At 65.5% G+C, this 20,878-nt stretch overlaps 1 protein-coding gene across 1 annotated transcript; it reads right to left on the reverse strand.

Annotated features, from left to right (window-relative positions):
• Window positions 1-979: 979 nt before the first annotated feature.
• Window positions 980-19,704, reverse strand: LOC126652381 (uncharacterized aarF domain-containing protein kinase 5-like). Its single transcript, XM_050339120.1, is given in 14 exon segments — window positions 980-1,623; window positions 2,199-2,297; window positions 4,424-4,679; window positions 6,652-6,736; window positions 6,738-6,744; window positions 6,831-6,909; window positions 8,510-8,591; window positions 9,485-9,568; window positions 11,752-11,883; window positions 14,045-14,158; window positions 15,075-15,215; window positions 17,756-17,941; window positions 19,176-19,190; window positions 19,632-19,704. Coding segments are annotated over 12 exon segments (1,362 nt in total). The 5' UTR covers window positions 17,933-17,941; window positions 19,176-19,190; window positions 19,632-19,704; the 3' UTR covers window positions 980-1,517.
• Between the last annotated feature and the right edge of the window lie 1,174 nt (window positions 19,705-20,878).

Consider the following 20,878-nt stretch of genomic DNA (forward strand, 5'->3'; position numbering starts at 1 on the left):
TGGGACTCCCTGTGCTGTCTGTGTCACTGTGCTCTGCATCCCTGTTGCATACTGCCATGCTCTGTCACTGTGTGCACTCATCACTGTGATCTCTGCTAGTTTTGCTTTGGGTGGCAGCATTTGCTCCAGGCGGGGTCAGGGGCGTGCTGGACGGGGGCTGCTAGACAGGTTCCTGGCACCTGAGCGCCATGGAGAGGGGGAGCTGGCCAAGAAGATAGGGACCACCCCGACATCGTGACGTGGGGCTGGGACTGGGACAGGGACAGGGCTGGGACAGGGACAGGGCTGGGACAGGGACAGGGCTGGGACAGGGTGGGACGACGGGGCTGGCTAATAAAATAGGGACCACCCCGGACATCGTACGTGGGGCTGGGACAGGGACAGGGCTGGGACACGGGGGGGACTGGCCAGGAAAATGGGGACCACCCCGGACATCGTACGTGGGGCTGGGACAGGGACAGGGCTGGGACACTGGGGGGGCTGGCCAGGAAAATGGGGACCACCCTGGACATCGTACGTGGGGCTGGGACAGGGACAGGGACAGGGGTGGGACACTGGGGGGGCTGGCCAGGAAAATGGGGACCACCCCGGACATCGTACGTGGGGCTGGGACAGGGACAGGGCTGGGACATGGAGGGGCTGACCAGGAAAATGGGGACCACCCCGGACATCGTACATGGGACTGGGACAGGGGTGGGACTGGGACAGGGACAGGGGTGGGACACGGGGGACTGGCCAGGAAAACGGGGAGGGGCCCGGACACGGCGGCCCCACGGGGGACGGGTTTGGGACAAGGGCAGGGCTGGCACAGGTGACGGTCCCTGACTGCCCCTTCCCACCGATCCCACAGATCCTGGACGACCTCCTGGAGATCGACCGAGTCACGGCCCACTTCTGAGGGGCTTCGGGACCCCCAAATCCCACCCCCCTTCCCCCCAAAACTCCACGTTTGTAATAAAACACCAACCCCCACAGCCGCTCCTGGGGTGCCCGTGGGTCACGGGGGGGTTTATTGGGGGCTCACAGCCAGTCTGGGGGGAGGAGCTGGGGGTTTGAGAAAGGCTTTGCTGGGCGTTTGGTCGGTTTTGGGGGTGTTTAGGGTTGTTTTTGGCACCCCCCTGGAGCAGCGGCCACTGGTTTTGGGGCAATTCCGGGTAGTTTTGGGTGTCTTGGGCACCCCCCCAGGCCTGGAGGACTCTCTGCAGCTGCTCCCCTCGGTGTTAATGTTTGGAGTTTATTTTGGGATGAGTTTTTGGGGTAATTTGGGGCTGTTTTGGGTTCCTGTGGCGCCCTCTCAGGCCCGGAGGACTCTCTGCAGCTGCTCCGCTCAGGGTTTATGAATTGAGTTTTTGGGGTAATTTGGGGCGGTTCTGGTGTCTCTGGCACACCCCCGGGCCCTGAGGACTCTCTGCAGCCGATCCCCTCGGTGTTTCCGTGCGGGGTGAGTTTTTGGGGTGAGTTTTTGGCGTCGTTTTTGGGGTGTTTCGGGGGCTGTTCGGGTCCCTGCAGCGCCCCCCTCAGGCCTGGAGGAGTCTCTGCAGCTGCTCCCCGTGCGGCAGCGCCCCCCAGCGGCTCAGCAGCCGCAGCGCCGCCGCCGCCAGCCGGGCCCGAAGGGACTCGAACCTGGGGGACAGCGGGGTCACGGGGGGACACACACCTGGGGGGCCACACACTCACCTGGGGGTCAGCAGACACACCTGGGGGTCACACACCCTGGGGGACAGGGGTCACGGGGGGACACACTGGGGTCACACACCTGGGGGGCGCACACACCTGGGGGCACACACCTGGGGGTCACACACACCTGGGGTCACACACACCTGGAGGGGAGTCACACACACACACCTGAGGTACCCAAATATCTGGGGACCCAAAACCTGCAGACTTCTAACCCTGGGGACCACCCCACCCACCAACCCTGAGTCCCCTCGCCACGCCTGTCCCACCCCCTCACCTGGGTGCCCCCCGGATCCCCACACCTAAGGGTCTCCCCATACCTGGTTCCCACCCCCATACCCCAATTCCCCCACACACACACACCTGAGGATCCCCCCAAACCCTGGACCCCCATACCTGAAACCCCCACAGCCACCTCCTCTCACCTGGGGGCCCCCAAATCCTCCTCCCTCACCTGGGGCCCCCAAATCCTCCCCTCACCTGCCCCCAAACCCTCCTCCCCTCACCTGCCCCCCCGCTACCTGAGGGCCACCTCGAACTTGAGGCTCTCCCAGTGCAGCCAAAGTCGCTGCCCCAGAGACCCCCGGGACCCCCGGCACAGGCGGCTCCAGCTGCGCGCGCTGGGAGGGACAGAGAGGGTGCGCTCGGAGCTCACCTGGGCACCCCCAAACAGCCACAGCCCCTCACAGCTCACCTGGACACCCCTGAACCCCCACAGCTCACCTGGGCACCCCCTGAACCCCCACAGCTCACCTGGGCACCCACACCCCCCCGACCTCCCTCCAAAATCCCTCACCTGGGGCTCACCTGGACACCCCCTGACCCCCCAAAACTCACCTGGGCATCCCCAACAGCTCCACAACTCCCCAGTCTTACCTGGGCACCCCCACCCCCCTTGTACCCCCCCAAATTCCCCCAGGGCACACCTGGGCCCCCAAACTCACCTGCAGGCTGTGAGCCCGTAGCAGCTGGCAGGGCACCCCCAGATCCCCCCCTCGTGGCCCCCTAGACCTCCCCCAGGACACACCTGGGGCTCCCCTGGGTTACACCTGCTCTCACCTGTGCCCACCTGGGCACTCACCTGCGGACCTCGAGCCTGAAGTGCTCGGCAGGGGCTCCCCCTGCCACCCCCTAAATCCCCAGGTGCCCCCCCTACCCCTGTACCCCGGGCTCTGGGGCACACCTGGGCACCTCTGGGGCACACCTGGGCACACCTGAGCATTCACCTGTAAGCCCTGAGGTGGCAGCTGTTGCTGGGGACCCCCTGTGTACCCCCTGTACCCCTGGGGCACACCTGAGTACACCTGAGACACCCCTGTGTCCCCCCCCGTGCCCTCACCTGCGGGCCATGAGGCCGTATCGGTCAGTGGGTGACACACCTGAGTACACCTCTGACACACCTGTGACACCCCTGTGACACACCTGTCCCTCACCTGCGCGCCATGAGTCCGTATCTGTCAGTGGGTGCCACACCTGTCCCCCCTCATCCCCTCACCTGCGGGCCATGAGTCCATATTGGTCAGTGGGTGCCCCTGTGACACACCTGAGCACACCTGTGACACACCTGTCCCCTCACCTGCACGCCATGAGTCCATACCGGTCAATGGGTGACACACCTGTGCCACACCTGTCCCTCACCTGCGTGCCATGAGTCCATATCTATCAGTGGGTGCCACACCTGTCCCCTCACCTGCGTGCCATGAACCCGTATCTGTCAGTGGGTGCCACACCTGTGACACACCTGAGCACACCTGTGACACACCTGTCCCTCACCTGCGCGCCATGAGCCCGTATCTGTCTGTGGGTGACACACCTGTGCCACCCATGTCCCTCACCTGCGCGCCATGAGCCCGTATCTGTCTGTGGGTGACACACCTGTGCCCCCATGCCCTCACCTGCGTGCCATGAGCCCGTACCTGTCGGTGGGTGACACACCTGTCCCACACCTGTCCCTCACCTGCGCGCCATGAGCCCGTATCTGTCTGTGGGTGCCACACCTGTCCCTCACCTGCGTGCCATGAGCCCGTATCTGTCAGTGGGTGACACACCTGAGCACACCTGTGACACACCTCTGCCACACCTGTCCCTCACCTGCGCGCCATGAGCCCGTATCTGTCAGTGGGTGACACACCTGTGCCACACCTGCCCCTCACCTGCGTGCCATGAGCCCGTATCTGTCTGTGGGTGCCCCTGTGACACACCTGTGACACACCTGAGCACACCTGTCCCACACCTGTCCCTCACCTGCGTGCCATGAGCCCGTACCGGTCGGCGGGTGACACACCTGTGACACCTCTGCCACACCTGTCCCTCACCTGCGCGCCATGAGCCCGTATCTGTCAGTGGGTGACACACCTGTGACACACCTGTCCCCCCATGCCCTCACCTGCGTGCCATGAGCCCGTATCTGTCTGTGGGTGCCACACCTGAGCACACCTGTGACACACCTGTCCCTCACCTGCGTGCCATGAGCCCGTATCTGTCAGTGGGTGACACACCTGTCCCTCACCTGTCCCTCACCTGCGTGCCATGAGCCCGTAGCGGTCGGTGGGTGACACACCTGTCCCCCCATGCCCTCACCTGCGTGCCATGAGCCCGTATCTGTCTGTGGGTGACACACCTGTGACACACCTGTCCCTCACCTGCGCGCCATGAGCCCGTATCTGTCAGTGGCTGACACACCTGTGACACACCTGTGACACACCTGTGACACACCTGTGACACACCTGTCCCCCCATGCCCTCACCTGCGTGCCATGAGCCCGTATCTGTCGGCAGGCGCTCCCAGCGCGGCGTGGACGCTGCGCACGGTGTTGATGTTGCGGAAGACGAGCAGCATCGGGCGGGGCAGCGCGCGCAGCACGGCCACGATGTGGGGGAAGCGCTGCCCCGCCATGGCCTGCAGGTACCCCCGCTCCTCCGCGCTCAGCGCGCGCCCCCGGCCCAGCAGCGACCCCCGGCCCAGCGGCCGCTGCATCAGCATCTCCGAGAACAGCACGTAGTCTGGGGGGCAGCACCAGAGGGGGTTTGGGGTGTCAGGGGGGTTTTAGGGATCCCCCCTCCATGCTGACCCCACCACCACCCCCACCCCGGTCTGGGGGGCAGCACCAGAGGGGGTTTTTGGGATCCCCCCCTCTCCATGCTGACCCCACCACACCACCACCCCACCCCGGTCTGGGGGCAGCCAGAGGGTTTGGGGTGTCAGAGGGTTTTGGGATCCCCACCTCCATGCGACCTGCGCCCACACACCGGTCTGGGGGCAGCACCAGAGGGGTTTGGGGTGTCAGGGGTTTTGGGGTCCCCCCTCCATGCACGACCCCCACCACCACCCCACCCGGTCTGGGGGGCAGCACCAGAGGGGGTTTGGGGTGTCAGGGTTTTGGGATCCCCACCCTCCACGCTGACCCCACCACACCACCCCACCCACCCGGTCTGGGGCGGCACCAGAGGGGTTTGGGAGTGTCAGGGGTTTTGGGGATCCCCACCCTCCATGCTGACCCCCACACACCACCCCACCCCGGTCTGGGGGCAGCACCAGAGGGGTTTGGGGTGTCAGGGTTTAGGGATCCCCCACCTTAATGCTGACCCCACCACATCACCCCCACCCCGGTCTGGGGGCAGCACCAGAGGGGGTTTGGGGTGTCAGGGGGTTTTTGGGGATCCCCCCACCTTGATGCTGACCCCACCACACCACCCCCACCCCGGTCTGGGGGAGCAGCACCAGAGGGGGTTTGGGGTGTCAGGGGTTTGGGATCCCCCACCTTGATGCTGACCCCACCACCACCCCCACCCCGGTCTGGGGGCAGCACCAGGGGTTTGGGGTGTCAGGGGGCTTGGGGATCCCCCCTCATGCTGACCCCACCACACCACCCCCCCCACCCCGGTCTGGGGGCAGCACCAGAGGGGTTTGGGGTGTCAGGGCTTTGGGATCCCCCCCTCTCCATGCTGACCCCACCACACCACCCCACCCCGGTCTGGGGGGCAGCACCAGAGGGGGTTTGGGGTGTCAGGGGGTTTAGGGATCCCCCTCCATGCTGACCCACCACACCACCCTGGTCTGGGGGCAGCACCAGAGGGGTTTGGGGTGTCAGGGGTTTGGGATCCCCCTCTCCATGCTGACCCCACTCACACCACCCCACCCACCCCGGTCTGGGGGCAGCACCAGAAGGGGTTTGGGGTGTCAGGGGTTTTGGGGATCCCCCTCTCCATGCTGACCCACCACACCACCACCCGGTCTGGGGGGCAGCACCAGAGGGGGTTTGGGGTGTCAGGGGGTTTTTGGGATCCCCCCCTCTCCATGCTGACCCCACCACCCCACCCCGGGGTTACAGATTTGGGGGTCCCCGTTGTGATGTGGGTTTGGGGTTTTTCCCCACCCCCCCCTAGGTTATTGGGTGGGTCCCCCTCCCAACTCGGATCCCCAGTGTTCCAGTTTTGGGGTGTTTCTCTTCCCTATTTTGGGGGTCCTCCCTCACCCTGAACCCCCCCGGTTTTGGGGTGTTTCCCCCCCAGTCTTGGGGTGTTTCCCCCCCATTTTGGGGTTCCCCCTCACCCTGCCCCCAGTTTTGGGATGTGTCACTCCCCACTTGAGAGTCCCCACCCCCTGCCCCCAGTTTTGGGGTCCCCCTCACCCTGCCCCCAAGTTTCAGGGGTGTTTCCCCATTTTTGGGGTGTTTTTCCCCCAGTTTTGGGATGTCTCCCCCCATTTTGGGGTGTTCCCCCCTCCAGTTTTGGGATGTTTCCCGCCCATTTTGGGGTGTTACCCCCCCAGTTTTGGGGTGTTTTCCCCCAGTTTGGGGTGTTTCCCCCCGTTTTGGGGTGTTTTCCCCCGTTTTGGGGTGTTTTCCCCCAGTTTTGGGGTGTTTCCCCCCGTTTTGGGGTGTTTTCCCCCAGTTTTGGGACGTTTCCCCCCATTTTGGGGTGTTCCCCCCTCCAGTTTTGGGGTGTTTCCCCCCGTTTTGGGGTCCCCCCTCACCCTGCACCCCCAGCTCGGCCGCCCTGTCCCTCATCCCGTCGTGGTCGCGCAGGGCGATCGATCTCCAGAGCCCACACAGCGACACCCCGGTCCCTGGGGGGCACAGAGAACTCAGGGGGTTCCCGAGGTTTGGGGACCCCAGGTTTTGGGGTCCCCCCCCGGGTTTGGGGCCCCCTGACCTCTCGCTGAGGGTCTCGTACAGGCCGTGGTCCAGCAGCACCAGCTGAGCTTTGCCATCGGGGCCCCGCCGGACCAGCACTGGGGGCACAGCTTTTGGGGACCCCCTCTTTTGGGACACCCCCTTTTGGGGACCCCTCCCCGTGTCCTTCTCCTCCCCCTCTTCCCTTAGAACCACCCCCTTCCTTTTTGGGGACCCTCCTCCCCCTCCATGACCTCCCCCTCCTCCTTGGGTCAACCCGCCCTTAGGGACCCCCTTTTGGGTCCCCCTGCATTTTTGGGGACCCTCCTTGGTTGGGAACCCCACCCCCTCTAGAGACACCCCCTCCACCTTCCCACTCCCCAATTTTCACAATTACCCCATTTTTGGGGTCTCTACTATTTGGGGTCCCTCCCCCATTTTGGGACACCCCCACTTTTGGGGTTCCTCCTCAGTTTCAAGCTCCCCATTTTTGGGCTCCCCCTTTTTGGCTGCTCCTCTTGGATTCCCCCCAAGTTTAGGATCCCCCGATTTTAGGGTTCACCCCCAATTTCAGGATCACCCCCAACTTCAGGGTCCCCCCATTTCAGGTTCCCCAATCCCTGGATCCCCCAATCCCTGGGTGTCCCCCAATCCCTGGGTGTCCCCCAATCCTAGGGATCCCCCAATCCCTGGATGACCCCCAATCCTGGGTGTCCCCCCAATCCCTGGATGACCCCAGTCCCTGGGTGTCCCCCAATCCCTGGATCCCCTCAATCCCTGGATCCCCCCAATCCCTGGATGTCCCCCAATCCCTGGATCCCCCAATCCTGGGGATCCCCCAATCCTGGGTGTCCCCCAATCCTGGGTGTCCCCCAATCCCTGGGTGTCCCCCAATCCCTGGGTGTCCCCTCCAATCCTGGGTGTCCCCCAATCCTGGGTGTCCCCCAATCCCTGGGTGTCCCCTCCAATCCTGGATGACCCCCAATCCTGGATGTCCCCCAATCCCTGGATGAGCCCCCAATCCCTGGGTGTCCCCCAATCCCTGGATGTCCCCCAATCCCTGGATGAGCCCCCCAGTCCCTGGGTGTCCCCCCAGTCCCTGGGTGTCCCCCCACTCCTGGATGAGGCCCCCAGTCCCTAGGTGTCCCCCAATCCCTGGGTGTCTCCCAATCCCTGGATGAGCCCCCAGTCCCTGGGTGTCCCCCAATCCTGGATGTCCCCCCCAATCCCTGGATGAGCCCCCCAGTCCCTGGGTGTCCCCCCCAATCCCTGGGTGTCCCCCCAATCCCTGGATGTCCCCCAATCCCTGGATCCCCCAATCCCTGGGTGTCCCCCAATCCCTGGGTGTCCCCCAATCCCTGGATGAGCCCCCAGTCCCTGGATCCCCTCAATCCCTGGGTGTCCCCCACTCCCTGGGTGTCCCCCCAATCCCTGGATCCCCCAATCCCTGGGTGTCCCCCAGTCCCTGGATCCCCCTCAATCCCTGGGTGTCCCCCCACTCCCTGGGTGTCCCCCAATCCCTGGATCCCCCAATCCCTGGGTGTCCCCCCAATCCCTGGATCCCCCAATCCCTGGGTGTCCCCTAACCCTGGGTGTCCCCCAATCCCTGCGTGTCCCTCCAGTCCTGGATGACCCCCCACGGTGTCCCCCAATCCCTGGGTGTCCCCCCCAGTCCCTGGGTGTCCCCCCCGTGTTGGGGTCCCCCCGTTTTGGGGGTACCGTTCCCGGGGTGAGGGTCCGCGTGGATGAACCCGGTGTAGAAAATCTGCTCAGCAAACACCTGGATCAGCTTCTCTGCGGTCTGGGGGGCACGGGGGTCAGGGACCCCCGGGGGACCCCAAATACCTTCTGGGACCCCCCTGAACCCCTCGGGACTCCCAGGATCCCCCCAAACCCCCTGGGACGCCCCCAAATCCCTGGGGACTCCTGGGACACCCCCAACCCCCCAAATCCTCCGGGATCCCAAATAACCCCCCGGGATGCCCCCAAATCCCTGGGGACTCCTGGGACACCCCCAACCCCCTGGGATCCCAAATAACCCCCGGGACGCCAACCCAAACCCCTGGGGACTCCTGGGACACCCCCAACCCCCTGGGATCCCAAATAACCCCCGGGGACACCCCCAAATCCCTGGGGACTCCTGGGACACCCCCAAAACCCCCTGGGATCCCAAATAACCCCCAGGACACCCCCAAACCCCTGGGGACTCCTGGGACACCCCAAACCCCTCCAGGACCCCCAAGCCCCCAACCCCTGGGATCCCAAATAACCCCCTGAGACCCCCCAAATCCCTGGGGACTCCTGGGACACCCCTAAACCCCCTGGGATCCCAAATAACCCCTGGGACACCCCCAAATCCCCGGGATGCCCCAAATACACCTGGAAACCCCCTCAAATCCTCTGGGATCCCCCAGGGTCCCCTCCCAAACCCCTCCGGACCCCCTCGGTCTGGGGGAGGCAGGAGGGGGGCACTGAGTGCTGGGACCCCCAGAGCCCCCCAAATTCCCCCAGGACCCCCTTGGGACCCCTCAGCTAACGCCTCTCAATCCCAGTCCCGTCTCTTGGATCCCCCCCATGGGGTTTGCTCAGGGAAAGGGGGGGCACAGGGACCCCAGGGACCCCCCCAGAGACCCCCCAGAGACACCCAGACCCCCACAGGGACCTCGGGACCCCCCCAGAGACCCCCCAACTGACGTCTCGCAGCCCCAGCCCCATCTCCTGGATCCCCTCCACGTTGCTGATCTTGCAGCCGTCGCAGAAATCGGCCGTGAGCACCCGCTGGGGACAGGGGGGGACACGGGGACAGAGACAGGGACAGGGACAGGGGGGACACAGGGACAGGAGGGGGACAGGGACAGGGGGACACAGGGACAGGGGGGACACAGGGACAGGGACAGGGGGGACACAGGGACAGGGACAGGGGGGACACAGGGACAGGGACAGGAGGGGACACGGGGACAGGGGGGGACACAGGGACAGGGACAGGGGACACACAGGGACAGGGGACACACAGGGACAGGGGGGGACACAGGGACAGGGACAGGGGACACAGGGACAGGGACAGGGGGGACACAGGGACAGGGGACAGGAAGGGACACAGGGACAGGAGGGGACACAGGGACAGGGACAGGGGACACACAGGGACAGGGGGGGACACAGAAATGGGGTGTCAGTTTGGGGGCTGGCAGCCCCAGCCCACCCCCACCCACTCCCCGATGTGCCAGCCCCCCTGTCCTTGTCACACCCCCAGTCCCCCGTGTCCCCTGTCCTGTCCCCATCACACCCACTGTCCCCTGTCCCCACTGTCCCTGCTGTCCCCTGTGTCCCCTGTCCTGTCCCCTGTCCTGTCCCTTGTCCTGTCCCCATCACACCCACTGTCCCTTGTCCCTGCTGTCCCCTGTGTCCCCTGTCCTGTCCCCATCACACCCACTGTCCCTTATCCCTGCTGTCCCCTGTCCTGTCCCTTGTCCTGTCCCCCTCACACCACTGTTCCCTGTCCCTGCTGTCCCATCCTGTCCCCATCACACCACTGTCCCCTGCCCCCCCTTGTCCCTGTCTGTTGTCCCCTCCATCCCCTCTCCCCACTGTGCCCACTGTCCCTGTCCCTCCATTCCCAGTGTCCCCTGTCGCCCCCGTCCCCCTCTGCCACCCCCTGTCCCCACCCTGCTCTGTCACTGTCCCCAGCACACCCAGTCCCTGTCCCCCTGTCCCCCTTGTCCCGTCAGTCACACCCAGTCCTTGTCCCCTGTCCCCTCATCCCCTGTCCCCACCATCCCTGTCCCTGTCACACCCATTGTCCCCTGTCCCCACTGTCCCTGTCACCTGTCCCCTCATCCCCTGTCCCCACCATCCCTGTCCCTGTCACACCCACTGTCCCCTGTCCCCACTGTCCCTGTCACCTGTCCCCTCATCCCCTGTCCCCACCATCCCTGTCCCTGTCACACCCACTGTCCCCTGTCACCTGTCCCCTCATCCCCTGTCCCCACCATCCCTGTCCCTGTCACACCCACTGTCCCCTGTCACCTGTCCCCTCATCCCCTGTCCCTGTGCCTGTCACACCCACTGTCCCCTGTCCCCCCTCCCCACTGTCCTTGTCCCCTGTCCCCACTGTCCCTGTCCCAGTCACACCCACGGTCCCTGTCCCCCTTCATGTCCCCAGGATGTGTCCCAGGTGTGTCCCCAGGTGTATCCCCAGGATGTGTCCCCAAGTGTGTCCCAGCTGTCCCAGGTGTGTCCCAGCTGTCCCAGGTGTCCCCAGGTGTCCCAGGTGTGTCCCAGGTGTGTCCCAGGTGTCCCAGGTGTCCCCAGGTGTCCCAGGTGTCCCCAGGTGTGTCCCAGGTGTCCCCAGGTATCCCCAGGTGTCCCCAGGTGTGCCAGGTGCCCCACCTTGCTGCAGTGTCCCCAGTGCACCCGTGGCACTGCCACCCCCTGCAGGTGTCCCAGGTGTCCCAGGTGTGTCCCAGGTGTCCCAGGTGTCCCAGGTGTCCCAGGGTGTGTCCCAGGTGTCCCCAGGTGTCCCCAGGTGTCCCCAGGTGTGCCAGGTGCCCCACCTTGCTGCAGTGTCCCCAGTGCACCCGTGGCACTGCCACCCCCCGCAGGTGTCCCAGGTGTGTCCCAGGTGTGTCCCAGGTGTGTCCCAGGTGTCCCAGGTGTGTCCCAGGTGTGTCCCAGGTGTCCCCAGGTGTGTCCCCAGGTGTCCCAGGTGCCCCACCTTGCTGCAGTGTCCCCAGTGCACCCGTGGCACTGCCACCCCCTGCAGGTGTCCCAGGTGTCCCCAGGTGTGTCCCAGGTGTCCCCAGGTGTCCCCAGGTGTCCCAGGTGTGTCCCAGCTGTCCCAGGGTGTCCCAGGTGTCCCCAGGTGTGTCCCAGGTGTGTCCCAGGTGTCCCAGGTGTGTCCCAGGTGTCCCAGGTGTGTCCCAGGTGTGTCCCCAGGTGTCCCCAGGTGTTGCCAGGTGCCCCACCTTGCTGCAGTGTCCCCAGTGCACCCGTGGCACTGCCACCCCCCGCAGGTGTCCCAGGTCCCTCCCGCAGCGCTCGGCGTTCCGGGCCTCGTTCTCGAAGTCCAACTCCAGGGCCAGCGTCCCCTTCAGCTCCTGGGGACACACAGGGACATGGGGGTGACACAGGGGGGACACAGGGGGGACAGGGTCCCCTTCAGCTCCTGGGGACACAGGGGGGACACAGGGGGTGACACAGGGGGGACACAGGGGGGACACAGGGGTGACACAGGGGGACAGGGAGGTGACACAGGGGGGTGACACAGGGGGTGGCACAGGGGGTGACACAGGGGTGACAGGGTCCCTTTCAGCTCCTGGGGACACACAGGGGGGACATGGGGTGGCACATGGGGTGACATAGGGGTGATAGCGGCCCTTCAGCTCCTGAGGGACACAGGGGGCCAGGGTGACACAGGGGTGACACAGGGGGGACACAGGGGGACACAGGGGGGACACAGGGGGGACAGGGTCCCCTTCAGCTCCTGGGGACACAGGGGTGACACAGGGGGTGACACAGGGGTGACACAGGGGGGACAGGGTCCCCTTGAGCTGCTGGGGACACAGGGAGGACGGGGGGGTGACACAGGGGTGACACAGGGGTGGCACAGGGGTGACAGGGTCCCTCGAGGCTGCGGGGGACACAGGGGGACACAGGGGGGACACAGGGGTGGCACAGGGGTGACACAGGGGTGACAGGGTCCCCTGAGCTGCGGGGGACACAGGAGGACAGGGGTGACACAGGGGACACAGGGGGGTGACACAGGGGTGACAGGGTCCCCTTGAGCTGCGGGGGACACAGGGAGGCACAGGGGGTGACACAGGGGGGACACAGGGAGGACACGGGGGTGACACAGGGGGGACACAGGGGTGACAGGGTCCCCTTGAGCTGCTGGGGACACAGGGAGTGACACGGGGGGGTGACACAGGGGTGACACAGGGGTGGCACAGGGGTGACAGGGTCCCCTTCAGCTGCTGGGGACACACAGGTCACACGGGTGACACAGGGAGGACACGGGGGTGACACAGGGGTGACACAGGGGTGGCACAGGGTGACAGGGTCCCCTGGAGCTGCTGGGGACACAGGGAGGACGGGGGTGACACAGGGGTGACACAGGGGTGGCACAGGGGGGACACAGGGGGACACAGGGGTGGCATGGGGTGACAGGGTCCCCTTCAGCTGCAGGGGACACACAGGTCACACGGGTGACACAGGGGGTGACACAAGAAGAGGGGGACAGGGGATGAGAGCTGTGACGGGGACAGGGGACACCGGGACAAACGGAGCAAGGGGGGACACGGGGACAGGGGACAGGGGACATGAGGGACAAAGGGGCAGGGAGACATGGGGGACAAGGGACAGGGGACATGGGGACAGAGGGACAGAGGGACATGGGGACAGAGGGACAGAGGGACAGGGGGGACATGGGGGACATGGGGACATGGGGACATGGGGACAGAGGGACAGAGGGCAGGGGACATAGGGGACATGAGGGCAGGAGGACAGGGGGACAGGAGGGACATGAGGGACAGGAGGACAGAGGGACATGGAGGGACAGAGGGAGATGGGGGGACAGGGGGACAAGGAGGGACAGAGGGCAGGGGACAGGGGACATGAGGGACAGAGGGACAGAGGAACAGAGGACAGAGGGACAGAGGGCAGGGGGACATGGGGACAGGGGGGACATGAGGGACAGAGGACAGAGGGACAGGGGGACAGGGGGACAGGGGGACAGGGGATAGGGGCAGGGGGACACGGGGACAGAGGACAGGGGGACATGGGGGACAGAGGGACAGGGGACAGGCACCATGGGTATGATGGGGACAGGGGGTCATCGGGGTGTCCCCAGGGGGGTGACAGGTGTATCCCCAGAGGCTGACAGGAGATGACAGGTGTGTCCCCAGGTGTCCCCAGGTGTGTCCCCAGTGTGTCCCCAGGTGTGTCCCCACCTGCAGCACCCAGCCCAGGAAGAAGTCGGGGTGCAGGAGGGGACAGGGATAGGGGGTGTCTGGGTGGGTTTGGTGTCCCCACCTGCAGCACCCAGCCCAGGGAAGAAGTCGGGGTGCAGGAAGGGATGGGGATAGGGGGTGTCTGGGTGGGTTTGGTGTCCCCAGGTGTGCCCAGGTGTGTCCCCAGGTGTCCCCACCTGCAGCACCCAGCCCAGGGAGAAGTCGGGGTGCAGGAAGGGATGGGGACAGGAGGGTCTCTGGGTGGGTTTGGTGTCCCCAGGTGTCCCCAGGTGTCCCCAAGTGTCCCCACCTGCAGCACCCAGCCCAGGGAGAAGTCGGGGTGCATGAACTCCACGAGGCGCAGCAGCAGCTCCACCGTCCGCAGGTCCCCCTCGAAGCGGTCCCGCAGGTCCAGGTACTGCACCTGGGGGGCTCAGGGTCACCTGGGGGGCTCAGTGTCACTGGGGGTGTCCCTGTGTCATGGGGGGTGTCCCTGTGTCACCTGGGGGGCTCAGTGTCACTGGGGTGTCCCTGTGTCACCAAGGGGTCTCAGTGTCACCAGGGGGTGTCTTTGTGTCACCTGGGTGTCTCAGTGTCACTTGGGGGGCTCAAGTGTCACTAGGGGGGCTCAGTGTCACCTGGGGGTGTCTGAGGGAGCTCAGTGTCACCTGGGGGTCTCAGTGTCACTTGGGGGGTGTCCTGTGTCACCTGGGGGGCTCAGTGTCACTGGGGGGTGTCTCAGTGTCATGGGGGGTGTCCCTGTGTCACCTGGGGGTCTCAGTGTCACTTGGGGGGTGTCCCTGTGTCATGGGGGGCTCAGTGTCACCTGGGGGTCCCTGTGTCACGGGGGGTGTCCCTGTGTCACCTAGGGGGCTCAGTGTCACTAGGGGTGTCCCTGTGTCATGGGGGGTGTCACTGTGTCACCTGGGGGGCTCAGGTGTCACCTGGGGTGTCCCTGTGTCATGGGAGTGTCACTGTGTCACCTGGGTGGCTCAGTGTCACCTGGGGTGTCCCTGTGTCACTGGGGGTGTCCCTGTGTCACTGGGGGGCTCAGTGTCACTGGGGGGTCCCTGTGTCACTGGGGGGTCCCTCTGTCACTGGGGGGTCCCTCTGTCACTGGGGGTCTCAGTGTCACCAAGGGGTCTCAGTGTCACTGGGGGGTCCCTCTGTCACTGGGGGGGCTCAGTGTCACTGGGCGGTGTCCCTGTGTCACCTGGGGGTGTCCCTCTGTCACTGGGGGTGTCCCTGTGTCACTGGGGGTGTCCCTCTGTCACCGAGGGTGTCCCTGTATCACCGGGGGTGTCCCTGGGGTCCCCCCCCCGTGCCGTCCCCAGGCCCACCTTGACCGCCACGGGGGTGCCGTCGGGGAGCGTGGCCCGGTGCACCTGAGCCAGGCTGGCCGCGGCCACCGGAGCGTAATCGAAATCCCGGAACAGCCCCGAGGGCAGCGCCCGGAAATCCTCCAGGAACAGCGCGTCCACCTGGATAGGGACACAGACAGGGACATGGGGACACAGACAGGGACACTGGGGACACAGACTGGGACATTAGGGACATCAGGGGACATGGGGATATCAGGGATATTGGGGACATCAGGGGACACAGACTGGGACATTGGGGACATCAGGGACATTGTGGATATTGGGGACATCAGGGAAATCCTCCAGGAACAGCGCGTCCACCTGCAGGGGGACACAGACAGGGACATGGGGACATTGGGGACACAGACAGGGACATGGGGACATCAGGGGACATCGGGGAAATCCTCCAGGAACAGCGCGTCCACCTGCAGGGGGACACAGACAGGGACACTGGGGACATCAGGGGACACAGACAGGGACATTAGGGACACCAGGGACATAGGGGAAATCCTCCAGGAACAGCGCGTCCACCTGGACAGGGACATTGGGGACACAGACAGGGACACTGGGGACATTGGGGACATTGGGGAAATCCCCCAGAAACAGCATGTCCACCTGGATAAGGACATGGGGACACAGACAGGGACATGGGGACATCAGGGGACACAGACAGGGACATTAGGAACAACAGGGACATAGGGGAAATCCTCCAGGAACAGCGCGTCCACCTGCAGGGGGACACAGACAGGGACATTAGGGACACCAGGGACATCGGGGAAATCCTCCAGGAACAGCACGTCCACCTGGACAGGGACAGGGGGACACAGACAAGGACATTGGTGACACAGACAAGAACATTGGGGACATTGGGGACATCAGGGGACACAGACAGGGACATCAGGGATATTGGGGAAATCCTCCAGGAACAGCGTGTCCACCTGCAGGGGAACATGGGGACATTGGGGACACAGACAGAGACATGGGGGCCATTGAGGACATTGGGGACATGAGGACACAGACAGGGACATTGGGGACATCAGACAGGGACATTGGGGACATCGGGGAAATCCTCCAGGAACAGCGCGTCCACCTGGACAGGGGGACATCAGGGGACACAGACAAGGACACTGGGGACATCAGGGGACATGGGTATATCAGGGATATTGGGGACATCAGGGAAATCCTCCAGGAACATCGTGTCCACCTGGGATAGGGACAGGGGGACACAGACAGGGACACTGGGGACAGCAGGGGACATCAGGGACATTGGGGACATCAGGGGACACAGACAGGGACACTGGGGACATGGGGATATCAGGGAAATCCTCCAGGAACAGCACGTCCACCTGCAGGGGGACACAGACAGGGACATCGGGGACATTGGGGACATCAGAGATATTAGGGATATTGGAGACATCGGGGAAATCCTCCAGGAACAGCGTGTCCACCTGCACGGGGACGCAGACAGGGACATTGGGGGCATTGGGGACATCAGGGGACACAAACAGGGACATCAAGGGATATCAGGGACATTGGGAACATGAGGGAAATCCTCCAGGAACAGCGCATCCACCTGCAGGGGGACAGGGGGACATCAGGGACATGGGGGACACAGACAGGGACATTGGGGACATCAGGGATATTGGGGACATTGGGGAAATCCTCCAGGAACAGCACGTCCACCTGCAGGGGGACAGCAGGGGACACAGACAGAGACATTGGGGACATCAGGGAAATTCTCCAGAAACAGCGCATCCACCTGGATAGAGACATGGGGACACAGACAGGGACACTGGGGACATCAGGGACATGGGGATACCAGGGAAATCCTCCAGGAACACTGCGTCCACCTGCAGGGGGACATTGGGGACACTGGGGACACAGACAGGGACATTGGGGACATCAGGGGACATTGGGGAAATCCCCCAAGAACAGCACCTGGGATAGGGACATGGGGACATCGGGAACATTGGGGACATCAGGGAAACGCTCCAGGCACAGGGTATGCACCTGGGACAGGGACACGGGGACATCAGGAACAGGGATGGGGGGACAGTGTGGGAGTTGGGCAGGAAGTGTCCCCCTGTAGACAGGGACATTACAGACACTGGGGACTCTCCTTCCTTGTCCCTCCCTCGTGGTGTCCACCCCCCCTCAGGGGCCACACCGTCCCTGTGCTGCCCCTTTGTGTCCCTGACTGTCCTCATGTCCTCCTGTCCCCCCCATCCCTGCTGTCCCCCTGTCACCTCCTCCTGTCCCCCTGTCACCTCCTGCTGTCCCCCCCATCCCTGCTGTCCCCCCTCATCCCTGTTGCCCCCCTGTCACCTCCTGCTGTCCCCAGGGGTCAGTGCTGTCCTGGAGTGGCTGCAGGGTCACGGTGCCCTCAGGGGCAGCTTTGTCCCCATGTCCCCCTGTCCCCCATGTCCCCCATGTCCCCCTGTGTTCCCCCTATGACCCGTGTTGCCCCCCTCACCTCGTCCTGCCCACAGGGGTCTGCGCTGTCCTCGAGGGCCGCAGGGACAACTTTGTCCCCTGTCTCCCCCATGTCCCCCTGTCCCCCATGTCCCATGTCCCCCATGTCCCCCTGTCCCCCGTCCCCCATGTCCCCCATGTCCCCCATGTCCCCCCATGTCCTGCCTGGGTCCCCCGTGTCCCCTCACCTCGTCCTGCCCGCGGGGGTCAGCGCTGTCCTCGAGGGGCCGCAGGCTGGAGGTGACCTCGGGGGGCAGGAGGTGGTCGAAGGCGCAGAGCCCCTGGCCCAGCTTCACGTAGAGCCCCCCGTTCCGCAGGGCCCCCCGCAACAGCCGCTGCCCCGCGCGCTGGTGGCACCCCGACATCCCTGCCACGTGCTGGGGGGTTATCCTGGGGGACAGGGGGAGTCATAGAAGCATCAGGGGGTCACAGGGACACCCGACATCCCTGCCACGTGCTGGGGGCTGTCCTGGGAGGACAGGGGGGTTAAAGGGGGCACAGGGACACCCGACATCCCTGCCACGTGCTGGGGGGTTATCCTGGGGGACAGGGGACATGGGGGGTCACAGGGGACATGGGGGGCACAGGGGACATGGGGAGCACAGGGGACACCCCGACATCCCTGCCACGTGCTGGGGGGCTCTCCTGGGGGACAGGGGACATGGGGGAGTCTCAGGGGACACCCCAACATCCCTGACAGGTACTGGGGCTGTCCTGGGGGACAGGGGGGTCAGGGGGGCACAGAGGGTCACAGGGACACCCTGACATCCCTGACAGGTACTGGGGGCTGGCCTGGGGGACAGGGGGGTCAGGGGGCACAGGGGATCACAGGGGACACCGACATCTCTGACACGTACTGGGGGTTATCCTGGGGGACAGGGGAGATTAGAGGGGCACAGGAGACATGGGGGGTCTAGGGGACCCCCGACATCCCTGACACGTACTGGGGGGCTCTCCTGGGGACAGGGGGTCAGGGGGTCACAGGGAAATGGGGGGCACAGGGACACCCCGACATCCTGACACGTACTGGGGGGCTCTCCTGGGGGACAGGGGGTCAGGGGCACAGGGAAATGGGGGGACACAGGGACACCCCGACATCCCTGACAGGTACTGCGGGCTCTCCTGGGGACAGGGGGGTCAGGGGGTCACAGGGGGCACTGGGGACACCTCGACATCCCTGCCACGTCCTGGGGGCTATCCTGGGGGACAGGGGGGTCAGGGGGCACAGGGGACATGGGGGGTCACAGGAGACATGGGGGCTGGGGACACAGGACACCCGACATCCCTGCCACGTGCTGGGGGCTATGCCTGGGGGCAGGGGAGATGGAGGGGGCACAGGGGACATGGGGGGCACGGGGACACCCAGACATCCCTGCCACCCCTGTGGGCTGGCCTGGGGACAGGGGTCAGGGGGCACAGGGGACACAGGGGACACCCTGACATCCCTGCCACGTACTGCGGGCTCTCCTGGGGACAGGGGACATGGGAGGTCACAGAGGAGGACATGGGGGGCACAGGGGACATGGGGGCACAGGGGATATGGGGGGCACAGGGGACATGGGGGCACAGGGGACATGGGGGCACAGGGACACCCGACATCCCTGACATGTACTGGGGGTTATCCTGGGGGACAGGGGACATGGGGGGTCACAGGGGGGCACAGGGGACACAGGGACACCCCAACATCCCTGCCACGTACTGGGGGCTCTCCTGGGGGCAGGGGAGTCAGAGGGGCTCACAGGGGACACAGAGGGGGTCTGGGGACACAGGGACACCTCGACATCCTGCCACGTACTGGGGGCTGTCCTGGGGTCAAAGGGAGCACAGGGGACATTGGGGGGGCACAGGGACACCCCAACATCCCGTACTGGGGGTTGTCCTGGGGCACAGGGACAGGGGGTGTCCCCAAACCCCCACTGACCCCCAATTCCTGCCCTGGACTCCCCAAACCTCCCAGCCCCTCAAATCCTCCCGAGCTCCCCCAACAGCCCCCCAAATCCTCGCAGTCCCCAGCCCCAAACCCACCCCTGAGCCCACAAATCCCCCAAATCCCCCAGCCCCCACCTCATCGAGCCCCCGCAGCTCCACGTGGGTGGTCCACCAGTAATCGAGGAGATGTGGAGCCCCACGGACAGGGACCTGGGGGGCACGAGAGGTCACCCCAAAGGGACTCTGAATCTCCCCACACACCCCAAAACACCCCCCCTCGGACCCCCAGGGGCAGCCCCAAACCTGGCAAGAGCCCCCACACAGACAGAGACCTGGGGGTCCCAAGGTTCCTGGACCCCCAGGGTCTGGTGAAGCCCCCAAGCCTCCCCACCCCCTCACTTGCAAAGCCTGACCCCAGACTCCCCCACAACCTGGAAGCCCCCAGCCCTTGAGCAGCCACCCCTGGGCCCCCAGCCCCCAGGACCCCCCAGACATCCCCAACCCCTGACCCCCAGTTCCCTGGACCTCCAGGACTCCCACAGACATCCCCAGCTCCCTGACCCCCTCCAGGTCCCTGGACCCCCAGGACCCCCTGACCCCCAAGACCCCTCCCAGACATCCCCAGCCCCTGACCCCAGACCCCCTGACCCCCTCAGCCCCCAGGACTCCCTGACCCCTCCCAGCCTCCCCGGCCCGCTCCTCGAGCAGCCCCTCGACCCCCAACCCCCTGGGCCCCCCTCCCCCTGACCTGGCGGAGCCTGCTGAACCCCTCGAGGCAGCCCCCTGACCCCCCGACCCCTCCACCCCCGGCCCCCATCCCCCAGCCTGACCTGGCAGAACCTGCCGACCCCTCAGGCAGGAGGCGGGGCGCGGCGGCGCCCGGGGGCTCAGCCCCACGTAGAGACCCCCGGCCACAGAGCCCCCAGGGCCAGCCAGCCAGCACCGGCCCGCCGTGCCCTGCAGGGACAGCGACCTGGGGGGACAGTGATGTGAGACCCCCCCCCAAAACCTGGGGGGACAGTGACGTCAGATCCCCCCCCCTCCCCCAAAACCTGGGGGGACACCGACCTGGGGGGACAGTGACGTCAGGCCCCCAAGCCTGGGGGGACAGTGACGTCAGACCCCCCCCCAAAACCTGGGGGGACAGTGACGTCAGACCCCCCCCCAGACACCGACCTGGGGGGACAGTGACGTCAGCCCCCGACACCGACCTGGGGGGACAGTGACGTCAGACCCCACACACACACCCCCTGCACCCCAAAAGCGGGGTGGGGGGCAGAAGGCATGGCAGGCTGAGGGGAGGGGCTGGGGTCAAGGTTGGGGGCTGGACCCCCCATGGGGAAGGGGCAGGGGTAGAGACCCTCTGTGGGGGTGGGGACAGG

The sequence above is a fragment of the Myiozetetes cayanensis genome, unplaced genomic scaffold, assembly GCF_022539395.1.
Source record: "Myiozetetes cayanensis isolate MyiCay16 unplaced genomic scaffold, myiCay2020 scf801, whole genome shotgun sequence".
Classification (NCBI taxonomy): Eukaryota; Metazoa; Chordata; class Aves; order Passeriformes; family Tyrannidae; genus Myiozetetes; species Myiozetetes cayanensis.